General features: G+C 40.9%; 1 protein-coding gene across 4 annotated transcripts in view; it reads right to left on the bottom strand.

The window, feature by feature from the left end:
* The window catches only part of nav2a (neuron navigator 2a), a 231,478-nt gene that overhangs the window by 93,457 nt on the left and 123,371 nt on the right, over nucleotides 1–14,650 (bottom strand). The window contains exon 1 of one of the 4 annotated variants that reach the window (XM_005942062.3): nucleotides 7,483–11,318. The exons of the other annotated variants lie outside the window; for them this stretch is intronic. Coding sequence (XP_005942124.1) covers nucleotides 7,483–7,701 — 219 coding nt within the window. The 5' untranslated portion in view covers nucleotides 7,702–11,318. Of the gene's footprint in view, nucleotides 1–7,482; nucleotides 11,319–14,650 lie in introns of those variants that run through there. 4 annotated transcript variants of the gene reach the window in all.

Genomic DNA, 14,650 nt, shown 5'->3' with positions numbered 1-14,650 from the left:
TTTAACCTAAATTCAGCTTTTAAAGCACTGTCATGTGGACAGATTAACTCTTTGATGGCAGAAAATGGCATGAATGTGTGCTGGGGTGGCTGTAGCTCGGGAAGTGGAGCAGGTCATCTATTAATCAGAAGGTTCGAACCTTGGCTGCTCCGGCTTGCATGTCAAACTATCCTTGGGAAAGACACTGAACATGTTGCTCTATGATGATTCACATTCTGATGATTTCATCACAGCGTGAATGATAAATAGAAAACACTAGAAAAAAGTGTTTATAGGAATGGATGAATGAGACATGTTGTGTGAAGTGGTCTGAGTGCTTGAGTAGAAAATCTATATAAGAACCAGTCCATTTACCATGTCTCCCCACAGTAAGACACCATACAGGCAGACAGATGTAATATCTGCTGAGCTTTAAATGAGTATTAACTACAGTATCTTACACATTTACTACTTTCAATTGTTGAATTTAAGGGTATGACGCAAGCATAAGAAAATTACATTTATAACATATTAACTGGGCACAGTGCTGCACTCAACATAATGTTAAACTCACCTTCAGTTTGTTCTGCTCGTATAAAGCAAAGAAAATGTTATTACAGTTGTCTGGTGTCCCATTACAAACCTGATTAGAACAGTTTGGATCCAAGGATGCCATCTGGGCCCATCTACCACAGCTACCAGCTGAGGCCACCTTAGTGATGTCTTATTGATGAAACAGCATCTAAACACACCAGACAGCCCAGTCCAGTCACAGACTGGAAAAGGTTATCCAATCCAGCAAAAAAAGCACAAACTGTTCACAAGTCATTTGATATTCTTAAATAATATGTAATCCCTGAAAGGAGGTTAACTGTTTAAGTAAAATAGATTGGTTTATTCATGCATGCTTCGGAGCAGGTGAAGCTGGTGTCTTCAAAGTTACGGTACTTAATGTGTTAAGGATCTGGGAGAGGCTTCTTGAATGACAGATTTACAGCCCAGCTCCTGGATTCAGCATTTATCAGCAAGCCTAAACCAGTCCAACTGAGTAAGCCCAGACATGCAGTACAACACACACAAACACAGTACAACGCATACATACTTTCATTGTGATTCTAGCCAGGTTGTAATCAGAGCAATAAAACGGCATGAGAAACTCCCTGAAGCTGGATGGAGAAATCCATGCTATCGTCTTTTCTCAAGGAGGCAGTGTCTACAGAAAGCCAGGCAATATTTCATAGTTGTTTTATGTCTATTTACACTCAACAATCACATCAAACCCAGAGCACAGCTGAGAACCATACAGACAGATGGTGATACGCTTAACATTTAGGAAATACAGTATATACAATTACATATCTAAATATTTGGCCAAAAATGTAACTCTATCTCTTCCAAATAAGTGCGTTAGATAGAACATTAAACTTTCTGTTTGCTACTTGCTTGATCATTTAACAGCACCAAACGTTACTATAACACCAGATCTCAGAAGTGAAGATTGTGAAAGAAGAGTCAGAGCTGAAGGGGAAAACAGCCTTAAACACAAACATAAGGCTCTAAATGCAAAAAGAAGCAACCTATTAGCAACCTTCTTCGTTCATTCATTCTGAGCTTTTCTTAACCGACAGTGTAGAGCGGGAGGAGCATGGATTAAAAAGAGCTTGTGGAGATTTAATGTACACTACCATTTTTTACATTTCATTTGAAACACTCACCTCACAATCATGCTTACACACCTAATCAATTACCAAAAACACTTTGACCCTCTGGGGATTAGAGAAAATTCAAAATAAATTCAAACTTCTGTGCCTAATTCTTGTTGTTTTTTTTGTTTTTTTTTTAAACATCATTGAAGATGCCTGGCCTGGAAAAAAAACCCCAGCACAAAATACCATGATCTTCATGCTCATGATGAGTATATGTAACTTTTGGCCACATATATATGTATATGTAATCTACTCAACAGGATTTCTGTGCCGTCTCTTCATATTATATCAAAGTTCCAATTTTTCCTAGCTTTGAGCATGTAATTTTTCTTTGTACGGTTCATCTGTTTAAATCTAACACGTTGCATCAAACTTTCATGACCATCATATGTCATTGGCTCCCTGCTGGCTCTATGGATGTCATAAAGTTATCCAACAGAGTGTCGGTCCAGCAAGACCTTTGGTGCAATCCTCTGGGGAGGGTGAGCTCAGCCCTGCTGACCTCTACCTTCGTTTTCTACGTCGCCTGCTGCTTCCAGACTGACATGAAGCTGATTGTGTTAGTCTGAGCACTCTGCCGTGCAGATTCCCCACGCGGCGCCACCCACCATAACCCGCTTGTCTGCACAAATGGGGTCCTTGTGACAACTAACACAAGGAAAGCAGAGAAGGAGAGAAACCAAAGTGAGGAGGGCACCTTGGAGGGAGATCAATGGAAGGATGTTGACTCAGGAGAAGCAGATGCCCAGTCTTAATTAATATGGTTATGTCCTCAGCCATGACCTCACACAGGAAGGACAGGGGTCGACCACACAGGAAGTGGAATCTGATCGAGATGCATTAGGCAGAGATGAAGTCATTACAACTGTAGCCAACTGTCACATGATCACATATATGCTTAAGAAAAAATACTGCAAAGAAAACACAAAACCATCATGGTCATTTATCGATAACAAAAACTGCTCGATGATTTTACAGCTTCTTGCTGTCTTGACTGTCATTTTCCCACACTCTACGTCAAATGCAACTTTTTGATTATTTAGTTCCTGATTTTTACCTGAACAGTTCTACTTCTTACTCTCATACAGCATGAGCACATTTATTCTAACAAGTAAACCAGGCCTGAAAAGCTCCCACATGCAACATTTTTAGATAAAACAAACTCTGATTAAGACAACAATATTTAATATTCATGAAATTATAAATGAAATCAGCACTTAACCTAAACAAATACACTGCTCGGTTCTTTATCTTTGCACCATTTCACACTGACAAAGTGCTCAGGGACCTATTGGAGGACAAGCTGCCTCCTCATTTCAGATAAAAGCCACACATCCCAGTCTCAGTATATCTGACCGTTTTCAGTCTGTGCCTAAAGCATCTGCTGGTATCACAGCTACTGGGTTGTTTCAGCCCAACCTGATAAATCTGCAGCATGACCGCCTCTGTGTTGTCTGACACGGGACACACACAGGTGGCGATGCAGCGCTTACACTGGCTTCCTCCTCCCTCACAGTGATAATGAAATGTGTGATTGGCTACTGGTTGAAAACCTCTTATCTCAAACGTGTCAGCTGCCAGGAATTAAAGAAATCCACCTCAGTTTCCAGACTGACAACAGTGACATCTGAAACCACAAAATGATAAAGTGTATAACCTGAATTCATGAGGATCACTCACAACACCTAACAAGACATGGCCCTTTCTCCTGGACTCATTGTCTGAATCCTGCAGTGTGTTGAATTCTCTGTTATTCCTTTTGAACAATGAAATCTACAACAAAGAGTCACTCAAACATCCATAAAATTTAACTTCCACTTGCAGTGCCTTCTGTAGAGACATATGTGTATGTGTGGCCTTTTGTCATGGTAATAAAAAAGAAGCAATATAGTCACCCAGCACCCCCACCCAATCTGACCTGCTCCAGGCAGGCAGGAAGACATTAGCAATCCAATGCAGGATGACAGTTTTCTGCCTTTCACTCTCACCTGCTGGGCTGTCTGTTAAAAAGGCTTAGGTTGGATGTAAGCACCATAAAAAAGTCATTACTGCCTTTCACAGGATGCTGATGAGAGACCCAGCGTACGAGAGGGGTCAAGTGAAATGGGCTTTAAAGGTTGATGCTGACATTTACAGGCCAATAATGCTTTTATTAAATATTTTCTGCATTTGTTCGATTGCTTTCACTTGTCCTGTTTCATGCTTAAAGCTCTGTGTAGTATTTTTGCTTCTTTAGAATCAAAGAGCTTGAAAATCTTCCAAAATAACATTTACACACCATAACTCTTTATATCTGGAAAACAAACAACTGATAGTCAAATGATTATAATATATACACACACAACCACGTGTGTGTGTGTGTGTGTGTGTGTTGTGTGTGTGTGTGTGTGTGTTGTGTGGTTTGTGTAGTGTGTGTGTTTTATATATTATGTGTGTGTGTGTGTGTGTGCGTGCGCTTGCATATATAATCTCTACACTTTCATCACCATCAGTCAGTACCTCCCGTTTAAAGGTCATTTAATTAGCTTTGTATAATTAAATTGCTTCACACATGTTACTTGGTACATGTTTGTCAGTCATGCAATGGACTCAGACTCAATTTAAATTTTGAAACTGGAGAAAATGATAATCTCTGGGATTTATAGATTTTTATGAATGGAAGAAATTACATTAACAGAGCCTTGTGTTAGTAATGTATCTGTTACCATGATGATTTAATATCTAAACGAAGCTCTTTATTACCAGCCCCATAAAATGAGGGCCTGTCTTAATTGTAGTTCGTTGTTTGTTTCCACACTGTGTTTTGAAGTGATTGGGATTCAGCTCACAGGCTGAAATGAGCTTTTGTAATGAGTCTAATAAAGCCAGTCTTTACAGACAGTCTGCCTTATGCCTGCATCTGGAGAGATGCTTATTAAGATAGTAGCTCCTTATCACACTGGCACACAGACAAATCTCTCTGTGTGAGTGAGCGTGTGACTATGTGTGTTTGTGAGTATGTGTTTTTAATGCCTTATAAAAGGACTACGTATGCTGCACATTGTACCAAAATGTATTTTTCAGGATCTCCTGCGGCCAGTGTGACTTTCAAAAATTCTTGGTTTGAACCTTTACCCTTTGAAAGCTGTAGCTGAGAATTAATGAGCTGGCAATAATGAACAATTAGATTACAAAGAGGGAAAAGAGGGAATGGGGGTGGGGGGCAAAGAAGGTAGAGAGCGAAGGTGCTCAGGGTCAAAACTGAGGCATTTATAATGAAAAGAGAAGCAATGACAGATGCCTTCAATGACAGGAATAACCTACATTCACACCCACACAATTCATAGCATCTGCGGATGGAAGAAGGCGCAGGAGAAAACTCAAACACCAGAGGGCAGTAGAGTATCTGTTCAAGGCAAGGCGCTCAGGAATAACAGTATGGGAAAAAGTTAAAGGTCACAACAGCTGAACAGCAGTCATTTCTTATGATGTCACACATTAGAGGGAAAGACAGCACACACACACACACACACACACACACACACACACACACACACACAGAAAACAGCTTCAAATACCATTCACACATTTCCAGACTATCACCTTCACATCAGATTCAGCAGATTGTGCCAGACTCCACTCACACACAGCACACACACAGACTAAGCACTATTCTTAGTACTATCCAGGACTATCCTCTTCTCTGCCTGTAAATACAGCTTGCCTGGCTCCCTCTGCCTCCTGCTGCATTATGGATTAACTCTTTGTTACAGGTGTACACAACATGTTTGTGTGTTTAGTGCCAACTGGGCCATCCAAGCTGGATGCATGGGAGGAGCACAGCCACGGACACACTCTGGTATCACTTTACTAATCCGTCAGATAACTACTGGCATACTCTGCTAGTACCCATTATGTTCAGGGCATGCTGTGTTTGGTGTTTGCCATTCAAACACATCTGGTTCTGCTTATGCTTTTTCCTATATTTCCAACCATTTATAAAAAGGATGGGGGAGGGGGGGGGGTGTCAGCAATGATGTGATCTGTTATGGGAGGGGCTTTTTCCCTTGAAATTAGATTTGAATTTCAGGAGATTTTCATGCTCAAATAAAAAGAAGCAGCAGCAGTCATAGAGATGACAGAGACAGTACAAGCAAAAGGGCAAGTATTCATGGTTGAGAAATGACTCAAACTTCAACCCACCCTTATGACTAGTCTATTGACATCTTCTGTGGGCACTGAAATCTGCTCCTGACTCTCTAAAGATGATTTTTCACCCATTTGTATTGATGAAATCTGGTGAAAAAAATGGACCCTCCAGAGAAAAAGCTCTTACCCAACCTCACAAGCATTAATTGCTATGAAAGCTGCTGCAAGCAAAGCTCTGAACATAGCATCTTTTAATTTATACATAACCAGAGGAAGAAAAATGAATGTCACCAAATGACAGTGGAGTGAATGTTAGGATGACTGGAATCCTTTGTGACTATTAGGCAAAAGACAAGTTCTCACTGTTGTGTCTGGTGAGGCAGCCATCACGTCTCCAGACAGCCTCGTCTCATCTCACCCTGCCATCAGAGGAGATTGAGTTCATGCTAAGGACCATTGGAGTCTGTGCAGGTACTCCACTGAGGCTTTGACCTGCATGTGGAAGACTCATCAAAAACCTCATCAGGAATTCTGCCTCGGAGCCCTCCGATCTGTTCAGTCATTTCCCTGGGTGAAGCCCAGCAGACACAAGGCTGAAATAAGGGCAATAAAGCTAATATATGAACAAACACTACTTTGCTGGACTAATAAGGGTATTCTACTAAACATGGCTTTAGATAGAAATCCCCCATCTCTCTGTCACCTACATACACATGGATTTGAAAGATTTCAGGATATGAGTGCAATAACATTGCTCCTGGTCATGGAGATCAAGGGTTAACCCAGCTGAGAGTGAAGATGGCTGCATCATCAGCACCATGGGGATAAAGAGAGGAAGAGAAAGGAGGGCAGACAGGAGAGAGCAAAAAAGTCACAGAAAATAGGTCAGTCAGAAAACATGATTAGCCACTACACAAATGACACCAGCAGCAAACTCGTGCCATGTGCGAGAGAAGTGGTGTCCTGTATCAGTTCCTCACGCTGGATTCAGATTTCCCAAATAACTGCTAAAGCTTACTGAGCCCACACTGTACAGACAGACTGGCAAACATGGACTTGCTGCCTCACCAATACACACAAACCCACACAGACACCTTCTTCCCCTCACTGCCTTACATGGTGCTGGAGCGATCCCTCTTGCCGTTGCAGCCCTTTGCGTTGCGTGGGGTTGCTAAGCGCAGCCAATATTTCACAAACACAGCAAAACAGCCACCCTGATATCCTGCTACACTGCCATCCTGGACAGCAGAGACACAGCCTGCTCTATGTCCTTCCAGGAACTCACTGAATCTGGCTCTGTGTTTCTGTTATGCTACACTGAGCCAAATAAAGTGATGATACCGAGTTTGTCGATTTACAGCTGACAAGTGAAGAACAGAATATCTTTCTATTATATTTCTTTTATAAATACTTTATTGTCCTCCATGGGTAAAAAAGGCCCTCAAACTGCTTATAAACTATAATTACTTGGGATTTTTTTTTCTTTTAGAGTTTTAAATCAGTGAGTACTAATAAGAATTAATAATAAAAAATATTCTACACAAATAATCAACCATGCATTCTCCTTGCAGCTCATCTCCATGTCATTGCTATAAAATTCATTATAAAGCAGTATTAGCAGAATAACACTTAGGATCTGGGTTTGGAGATGACTGTTTTACATCCTGACCTGAGTGTTTCTGCCAACCTCTGACTCTGCTGCGTTGTTTCTTGGGGGTCTTGAGCCCACCTGCTGGCCCAATGAGGGAATGTGCGTCTTGAGAGGTCCCGGAGGTAGAGCTAGAGGTGATGTCCTGCTGGGGGTCTGGGGGATAGGTAGGGCACTGTGCACAGGTTTGGGTTTGGGGAGTCCCGACTTCATATTTGAGGCCACTAGAATGGCTGGCATCTTTTCCCCAGCGACCAGATGACTGCAAGCTCCCCTCCCTGTCACACTGAGATGGAAATCCTGTCACCGGTAAGCAGGAATTCTCTGCAATCAAGCTACTTTTCTGTTTGTGAATGAGTTACCAGACTGGAGGAAAAAAAAAAGAAAGGAAAAAAACACGGCACATATAGGTTGCACCTGATCCAACGCCTGATTGAAGTGTGCAGTTTGTTCATGTCCCAGTCTTAGCTTCTTCTACTGATTCTTAGCAGGAGGTGGGGGTTGACCTGAGCTCCCCAACATGCAGTGGAATGGTTTAAAACCCACAGAATCCCACCTGCATCCTGTTACTAAGTTGGATCAGCTTGTCATTTCATGCAAGAATAATTTGGCCTCAGAGTTTTTTGGTTTAAAAAAAAAAAAAAAAGTATCCTGATGAAAATTCACTCTGCAAAGTCCAAGAAAGAAGATCAAAAATCCCACTTCACACCAAAAGGAATCCCCAGTTGCCTCGTGGTAGAGTGAGTGTTCCCTTCCATTTATTTCCAGCAATGAGTGAGAGTCAGCAAATGGCCAAGGATCCAATTGGAAGCAGAGCAGCTCCACTCCCACAGAGTCCTGGTAATTAATTACACCGTGGCTTCAGGAAGACAGCAAGAAACCCCTTTTTTGAGGAAGAGCAGAGAAAGTAGTAGAAACGAGGAGATGGAGAGGAAGGGGGGGGGAAGCAAAAGTCAGCAGCGACACAGCGACCACTCACTTCAGCGACTGCTCAGCCTGTGACTACACAGCCTGAAACACACTGCGCTTTCCTCTACTGCCTCTCTCTCTCTCCCTCACTGGTAAGTCCGTGGTTAGCAGCAGGTGTGGCTTAGATCAGGACTGACATATGTGAAAAGCTCAACATATCTACACAGTGGGTTCCTCTCACACAGCGAGTCTGCCTCTCACATAAAGACTCCACCACGATGCTATATGTTAACCACTGATACAAAATAATATTCATTAAAAATAATAACTTGCTAGTTCCACTTGCATTTTAATATGCGGGATAAGGATGCCCATGGTCTTAAAATGTGGCAAATCATCCTAGCCCACTCAACATGAGTTGCATAAAATCATGTGATTTTAATAGAAAACAACAATACTATTAACCTGCTTTGATGCTATTTCATGAAAAGTAGAATTTCCAGCAACAAATATTACACGGAGTTTTTTGCACATGTTTGTGTTCCACATGAATGTAAGCCTGCTTGTTCTGGTCATTTCAGGAGTTGTCATCCAAATTAATGGCTTTGGTGATGCAGATTTTATCTCCAGTGCCATCATCAGGTTGAATTTGTGATACTGAGTGAAATAGCTTGACAACAAATCAATACACAGTCATTAATTTTGGTATAGACATTCCTATATAATGTTGTCCTGATTAACAGACTCTCTTTTCTGTATTCTTTCCCTCTTCTGTCTGTTAAGCTTCCACTTTATAAATATGAGGATGGCCAATTAGTGGACTAGTGTCAGATCAGCCTAACTTCCAGCAGGCTTAGTCAAGCTGCTAAGATCCTGCTACAGTAAGGAGGGGGAAAAAGAGATTTACTCCAGAGAAGGATTTACGCCCCTCCCCAGTCACCCATAACTAGTTAATTTAAGAATGTACAGAGTAATCTGTATTTGAATCAAAAGTTGTATATAACTGTATTCTCAACTATGTTTTGATGGAAAAAATATTTTCTCTCCAACAAAAAACTAGCAGTGGCAAGATTTCCCTGACTACTGATGGCACCATCAGGAACCAGCCATCCTTTATGAACTGTTAATGTCTCCACATGATCCCATGGAAATCTTTTCAGTGGTTGTTCAACTATTTCTGACTAAAACAAAACAAAAAAAAAGCCAAAAGTCTTGCCCCAGGTCTACTCTACATCTTCCCAGGTCTTTTAGTTTGAAACCACTGTTTACTTTAAATAATAGTCTAATGCAGTAATTACTTACAATAAACAATCTAAATAAAAAACAGAAAAATAGACTGACCAACATTAGAAACATGTGAAAGTTTATGTCTCTAAACTGAGCGCACCTCTATTCCATTCGGATGTGAAAGGGTCAGACATTAACTATACACTCTCTCATTTCTAATAACTCTCAGAACAGTAACACCCCTGCCACACACACACACACACACACACACTGGACTTTTGCAAGAGCATGATTTAATCCAAAGGAAGGGTGTGCTTAGTATGTTAATCTTAATCCTGTTACATTAATTCTAAATTATGCAAATACCAATATCAGCTTATAAATTTATGTCATGGTGGTGTACGTAGAGAGGGGTGGGGTTGTAGGTGAAATTATTATTTATTTTTTTATACCCCGTGAAACCTGAAACCCTGTACACTGTGTTTGTCTTGGATGTTTCTAACTGGCTTCAGTGAGTTTCACCCATTTGTATGTAGCCTTGCGATCTCTACCTGCAGGTCTCCCACCTTGTCAACTACAGCTGTAAGTGGTGGTGAGTGAAAATACAGAGGGCCTCCATGATTAAAAACAACCATATCCGGACATCACAGGACTTCTTTGAAACATAAAGGAAAATACATTTACCCCACCCTGCTTGTCTCACGTCATCCACTCAATTGGAAAATGAGGAAAGAAGAAAAACATACAGCATGTAGAGTTAGAGGGGAAACTTCCATTATTTTCCTACTATCCTCTGTGACACTAAACACGTTCCGGTCCCTCACATATCACACTGCAGCACTTCGCAGAGTAGAAAGAAAAAAGGAGTCATATTTGATTTATGCAACAACCTTTGAAGATACCTGATGACAGTCCAGTGGAGTCTAATAATAGAGCCCGTTTGGCAGTAAATGGGCGGTATTGACAGTAATAACTAGGACACCCACTGCATTGCTCTGCTGTGTGTTTATACAGTATTTCTTCTTAGAATAATAAACAGTTGTGTGGGGTAGATGGTGGGCATTTGCTGAGAGCACAATGACTTGTTCACACTCAATGCACAGTGTTTTAAAGGAATTTAAAGGGTATACATTTAGTCAGGACATGTTACCTTACCACATCCCAAAAAGCAGCACAGGCATTTGAAATTGTGTCACAGGACAAATGATGCTAACCTCTGTCCTGGTAATCAGCAGGTAGATTGCAGCAAAAGCTGGCACACGCTCAACTTTATTGCTATGAACATGTATTTTTGTATCAAACCACTGTGTGCCAGAACATTCACTCTTATTTTAATGGTTTCACTGACATAGATAAGGAGGCAGCATTTTTTTTATATAACTGAGCTATTGTCTGTCTAAACAAAACCTATTGTTACAAATAATGACCTCTTTCTCTGCAAATGTTGTGTTATTCCAGTAGTTGTGTTTATGCTCCAGTTGGAAAAAACAAGATTTAAAGTTGGCACTAGTGTTTTAGTTTATAGATGAATCCAATGAATATTCTCTGTCAAGTTGACAAACACGTAATGAAATTCTAACTAGGGATGTCGCCACAACCGAAACAGTACCTTTCTATGCCAAAATTCTGAAAATGTGAAGGAACCTGTTTTTCAATACTGAAGGCAGCAGGCATACAGCTGCTCCACTCTTTAGTAGGGATGGGTACCGATATCCGGTGCCATTATGGCATAAACGGTTGTAACCAGACCGAAAAGCAGCGCACATTTCGGTGCTTTATTTCGGTGCTTTTTTTTTCCTGAGATGTCATACACTTTGGATTCTAGCCAATCATTTTACCTTTCCAAGGATAGTAGGCGGGCCCAGGTACGTACGTTCTTTTAGAGCAGAGCTACAGATTAAAGACGCCCAAGGCGAAGTGGTCAAAAGTCTGGCTGTACTTCGCAGCAAAAGATGCAAACTCAGCAGCCTGCAACAAGTGCTTTAAGGTGATATTGTGCAAAGTAGGTAACACCTCGAATCTGATGAAACACCTGGCGACGCATAGCGTTTTTTTAAAAGCCGAGATATGCACCGTATTTGTTAGCTTGCTGCAAGGCCTCACACTGAGCACATCTACTGCGGGTGTGGTGCCTTTTATCGGACCCGGAAGTAGAAACATCCCCCAAGAACCCGAAGAGTGGAGTCCTGGCCCCTAGCCCTGCCAAGGTAGCAGAAATGATGACGGATGATGATGGCAGCAGCAACCGTTCTTCTCTGGGTCAGTAGCTTAATGTTGTTCGTGTGTAATTTACGTTGAGTAGGCTAACCACGTTATTAAATTAATGCCCGTAAGATGAATTAGCAAACACCGTCGTAGTTACATGTAGGGGTGGGTTTTGATTATCGATTTATTGATTAAAATCGATTCTAGCTTGGATAACGTGATATGGATTCATTAAAATCCAGAATAGATTTTTTAATATAAATTTATTTTGCCCGAAATGCCAGAATCTCAAGTTAAACCTCATAAAATTTCAACAACAACCAAAGAGCTAAAACAGGAAATGAGAGCAGGTACACGGATTCTGCACAAAGACATAAACGCAAAGCGTGGACCCGCCAACAGATCAGAATCAGTATGATGTCGCCTTTCTCACCCGACGGCACGGACACAGCTGAAAGCCGACAGCTCACTGATTCTGATCTGTCGGCGGGTCCGAGCTTTGTGTTTACGTCCTTTTTGCACTAGATTCTGAAGCTGCAGGTTTTATCTCTCTCCAAACAATATTGACTGAACCAACAGCAAAAGAAGATCCAAACTACGCTTCACATAAACATCGTCATGAATTCCCTCTTACTTTTGCTGTTATGCTTCCCAGCGATAAAATCACACTTCATGCACAGCTCTATCTCTCTCTCTGTACTTCAAGAACAGTTTCCTGTCTAAAAATGTGTTTTCTGCATTATTAACTTGCTTATTACGCACAAGTCTAGCGTTGTTTACAGCGCTGTCGGCCGCTGTTTTTTTTTCCTTTTACTTCTGAAAAGAAAGCCTAATTTCTGCTGTTCAATAGGCTACTGAACAAATTTAAACTTTTTAAAATTATGCAAAATTGCAAAACGCTTAGCTGTGTCTCTAATAAAACCTCTGTAACTTTGCTCTGCTTCACTTCAGCAGCGTTTTTGATCTACTGCAGAATATTTTTTATAAAATCTCAGGCCAGGAAAATCACCTTCATGCTTTTCTGTGTTTTATCTTCAGCTACTTGACACAAAGGCATCTGCTGTGATGCTTACACCTTTGATAAAGTCTCACAAGTGTCAACTTTCTTTTTATAGATATACAAATATGGAAATGTACTGATACATGATCTGAATTATAATATTTCTGACTGTCTGAGGCAAAATTTCCCCGATTCGGACCTTGTGAATTGGAATCGAATCGATTCTAGAAGTCAGTGATGATACCCAGCCCTAGTTACATGCGGCTGTCTTCTTGTTTGATAGAGTGATACCATATGTGCCCTATAACTGCAAAAAAGGCTAACATTGTTATCGTTTTACAAAAAAAAACAAAAAAAAAACAGCTAAACATGATAGGTTTTTGGACAAAGTTTGTGTTCTCCATTCTTTAAGCACCGGTTCAAGCACCGTTTAAGCACCGGCACCGTTTCAAAAGTACCAGTTTGGCACCAGTATCGGATAAAACCTAAACAATACCCATCCCTACTCTTTAGCAGCTGAGCATGCAAATAATAAACAAACTTGGTGAGCACCTCAAAAATTGACACCCTCAGGTTGTGTTTATAGCCGCTAGTGAGGTCAGTAAAGCTTCATATTAACAACAATGAAGTATTTAACAGTTATCATAAATGTTAACCTAGCTGGTGCACACGTTGGCATTAGCAGTTTAGCTGTTAGCAAATACCTGATAGCCACATTAGCCAGCTATTAAGTTAAGGTACCAGCTATCAGCTTTGGCTAAAAATAAAATGATAACGTTAATTTGGGAGCTAGGCAGCAAATGCTATCAGCCTTGGTCATCTGTAACATTATTGGACAGTGTTAATGTAACAGGTTAACACAATTATTTGTGTCTCCAAAGTGTTATTTGTTTGTAGACTGAAGCTGTGAAAACTACCACCAAAAAGATAGAAACCACCAAAATCACAGGAAATAAACACAGTTGTACCTGAAGTCTCCTAATCATGCATTCCCCCCTTTCATTCATCAAAATGGTGTTGCATATTGTCTTGTGTATTGGTATTCAGTTTATAAATGAGCTGCGTGATAGACAACACCATCTCATTTTAAACTCAAACTGTACACAACTACAATTTCTGCTATCCCATAGTCATGGTTTTGACAAACGTACCAAATTTTTTGCTAGCAATAGCTACCATGGGTTAACTTTGATCTGCTCCTCACGCTCACTGCAGATCTTATAAGGAATTACAAACATAAATGCATGCTCCCCTCAATATAAGTGCATTCTGTTATTCAACTTTTGCTTATTAGTGCAGCACACACCCACAGTACAAACTGTGCAAAATTAATGTTACTATGTATCACTCCAAATAATCTAATTTATCTGGATTGGAGTCATAGACCACTGCTTTTGAATCGCTGCAGTGAAATGTTGACTAGAAACAGCTGTCTGTTTGCTGAACACACCCCATTCCTCCTGTGACTTCGGTTGGCCTTACTGAGCAGGCTATTCTTGAAAGGGTGCTGCACCCATCATTCTATAGTGAAGTAAAACAAATTTAAGTCACAGACTGGCAGCAATCCACTCCCAGAATCTCCAACCAAACAACTTCATATCTATTTAAATATTTCTGCATTGTAAATGAAAGAAAATTGCACACACGCACTGGCACACACACACACTTTATACCCGTCCTTTGCTGATTTTTTTTTCATTAGCAGAGTTAGCAGAGCAGAACAAGTACAGTAGGCTCCCACTGACAGGAGCTGCACTAACTGGAGCAACGGCCTGACATTTCCACCATGACAGCACACGATCTACAACTTGACCTACACACTGGACTCTCTCTCTCTCTCTCTCTCTC

Source organism: Haplochromis burtoni, unplaced genomic scaffold (assembly GCF_018398535.1).
Source record: "Haplochromis burtoni strain Fernald_Lab_line unplaced genomic scaffold, NCSU_Asbu1 Contig_330, whole genome shotgun sequence".
Lineage (NCBI taxonomy): Eukaryota > Metazoa > Chordata > Actinopteri > Cichliformes > Cichlidae > Haplochromis > Haplochromis burtoni.
The sequence above is the reverse complement of the archived record's forward strand: the minus strand, read 5'-3'. Positions and strand labels throughout refer to the sequence as shown.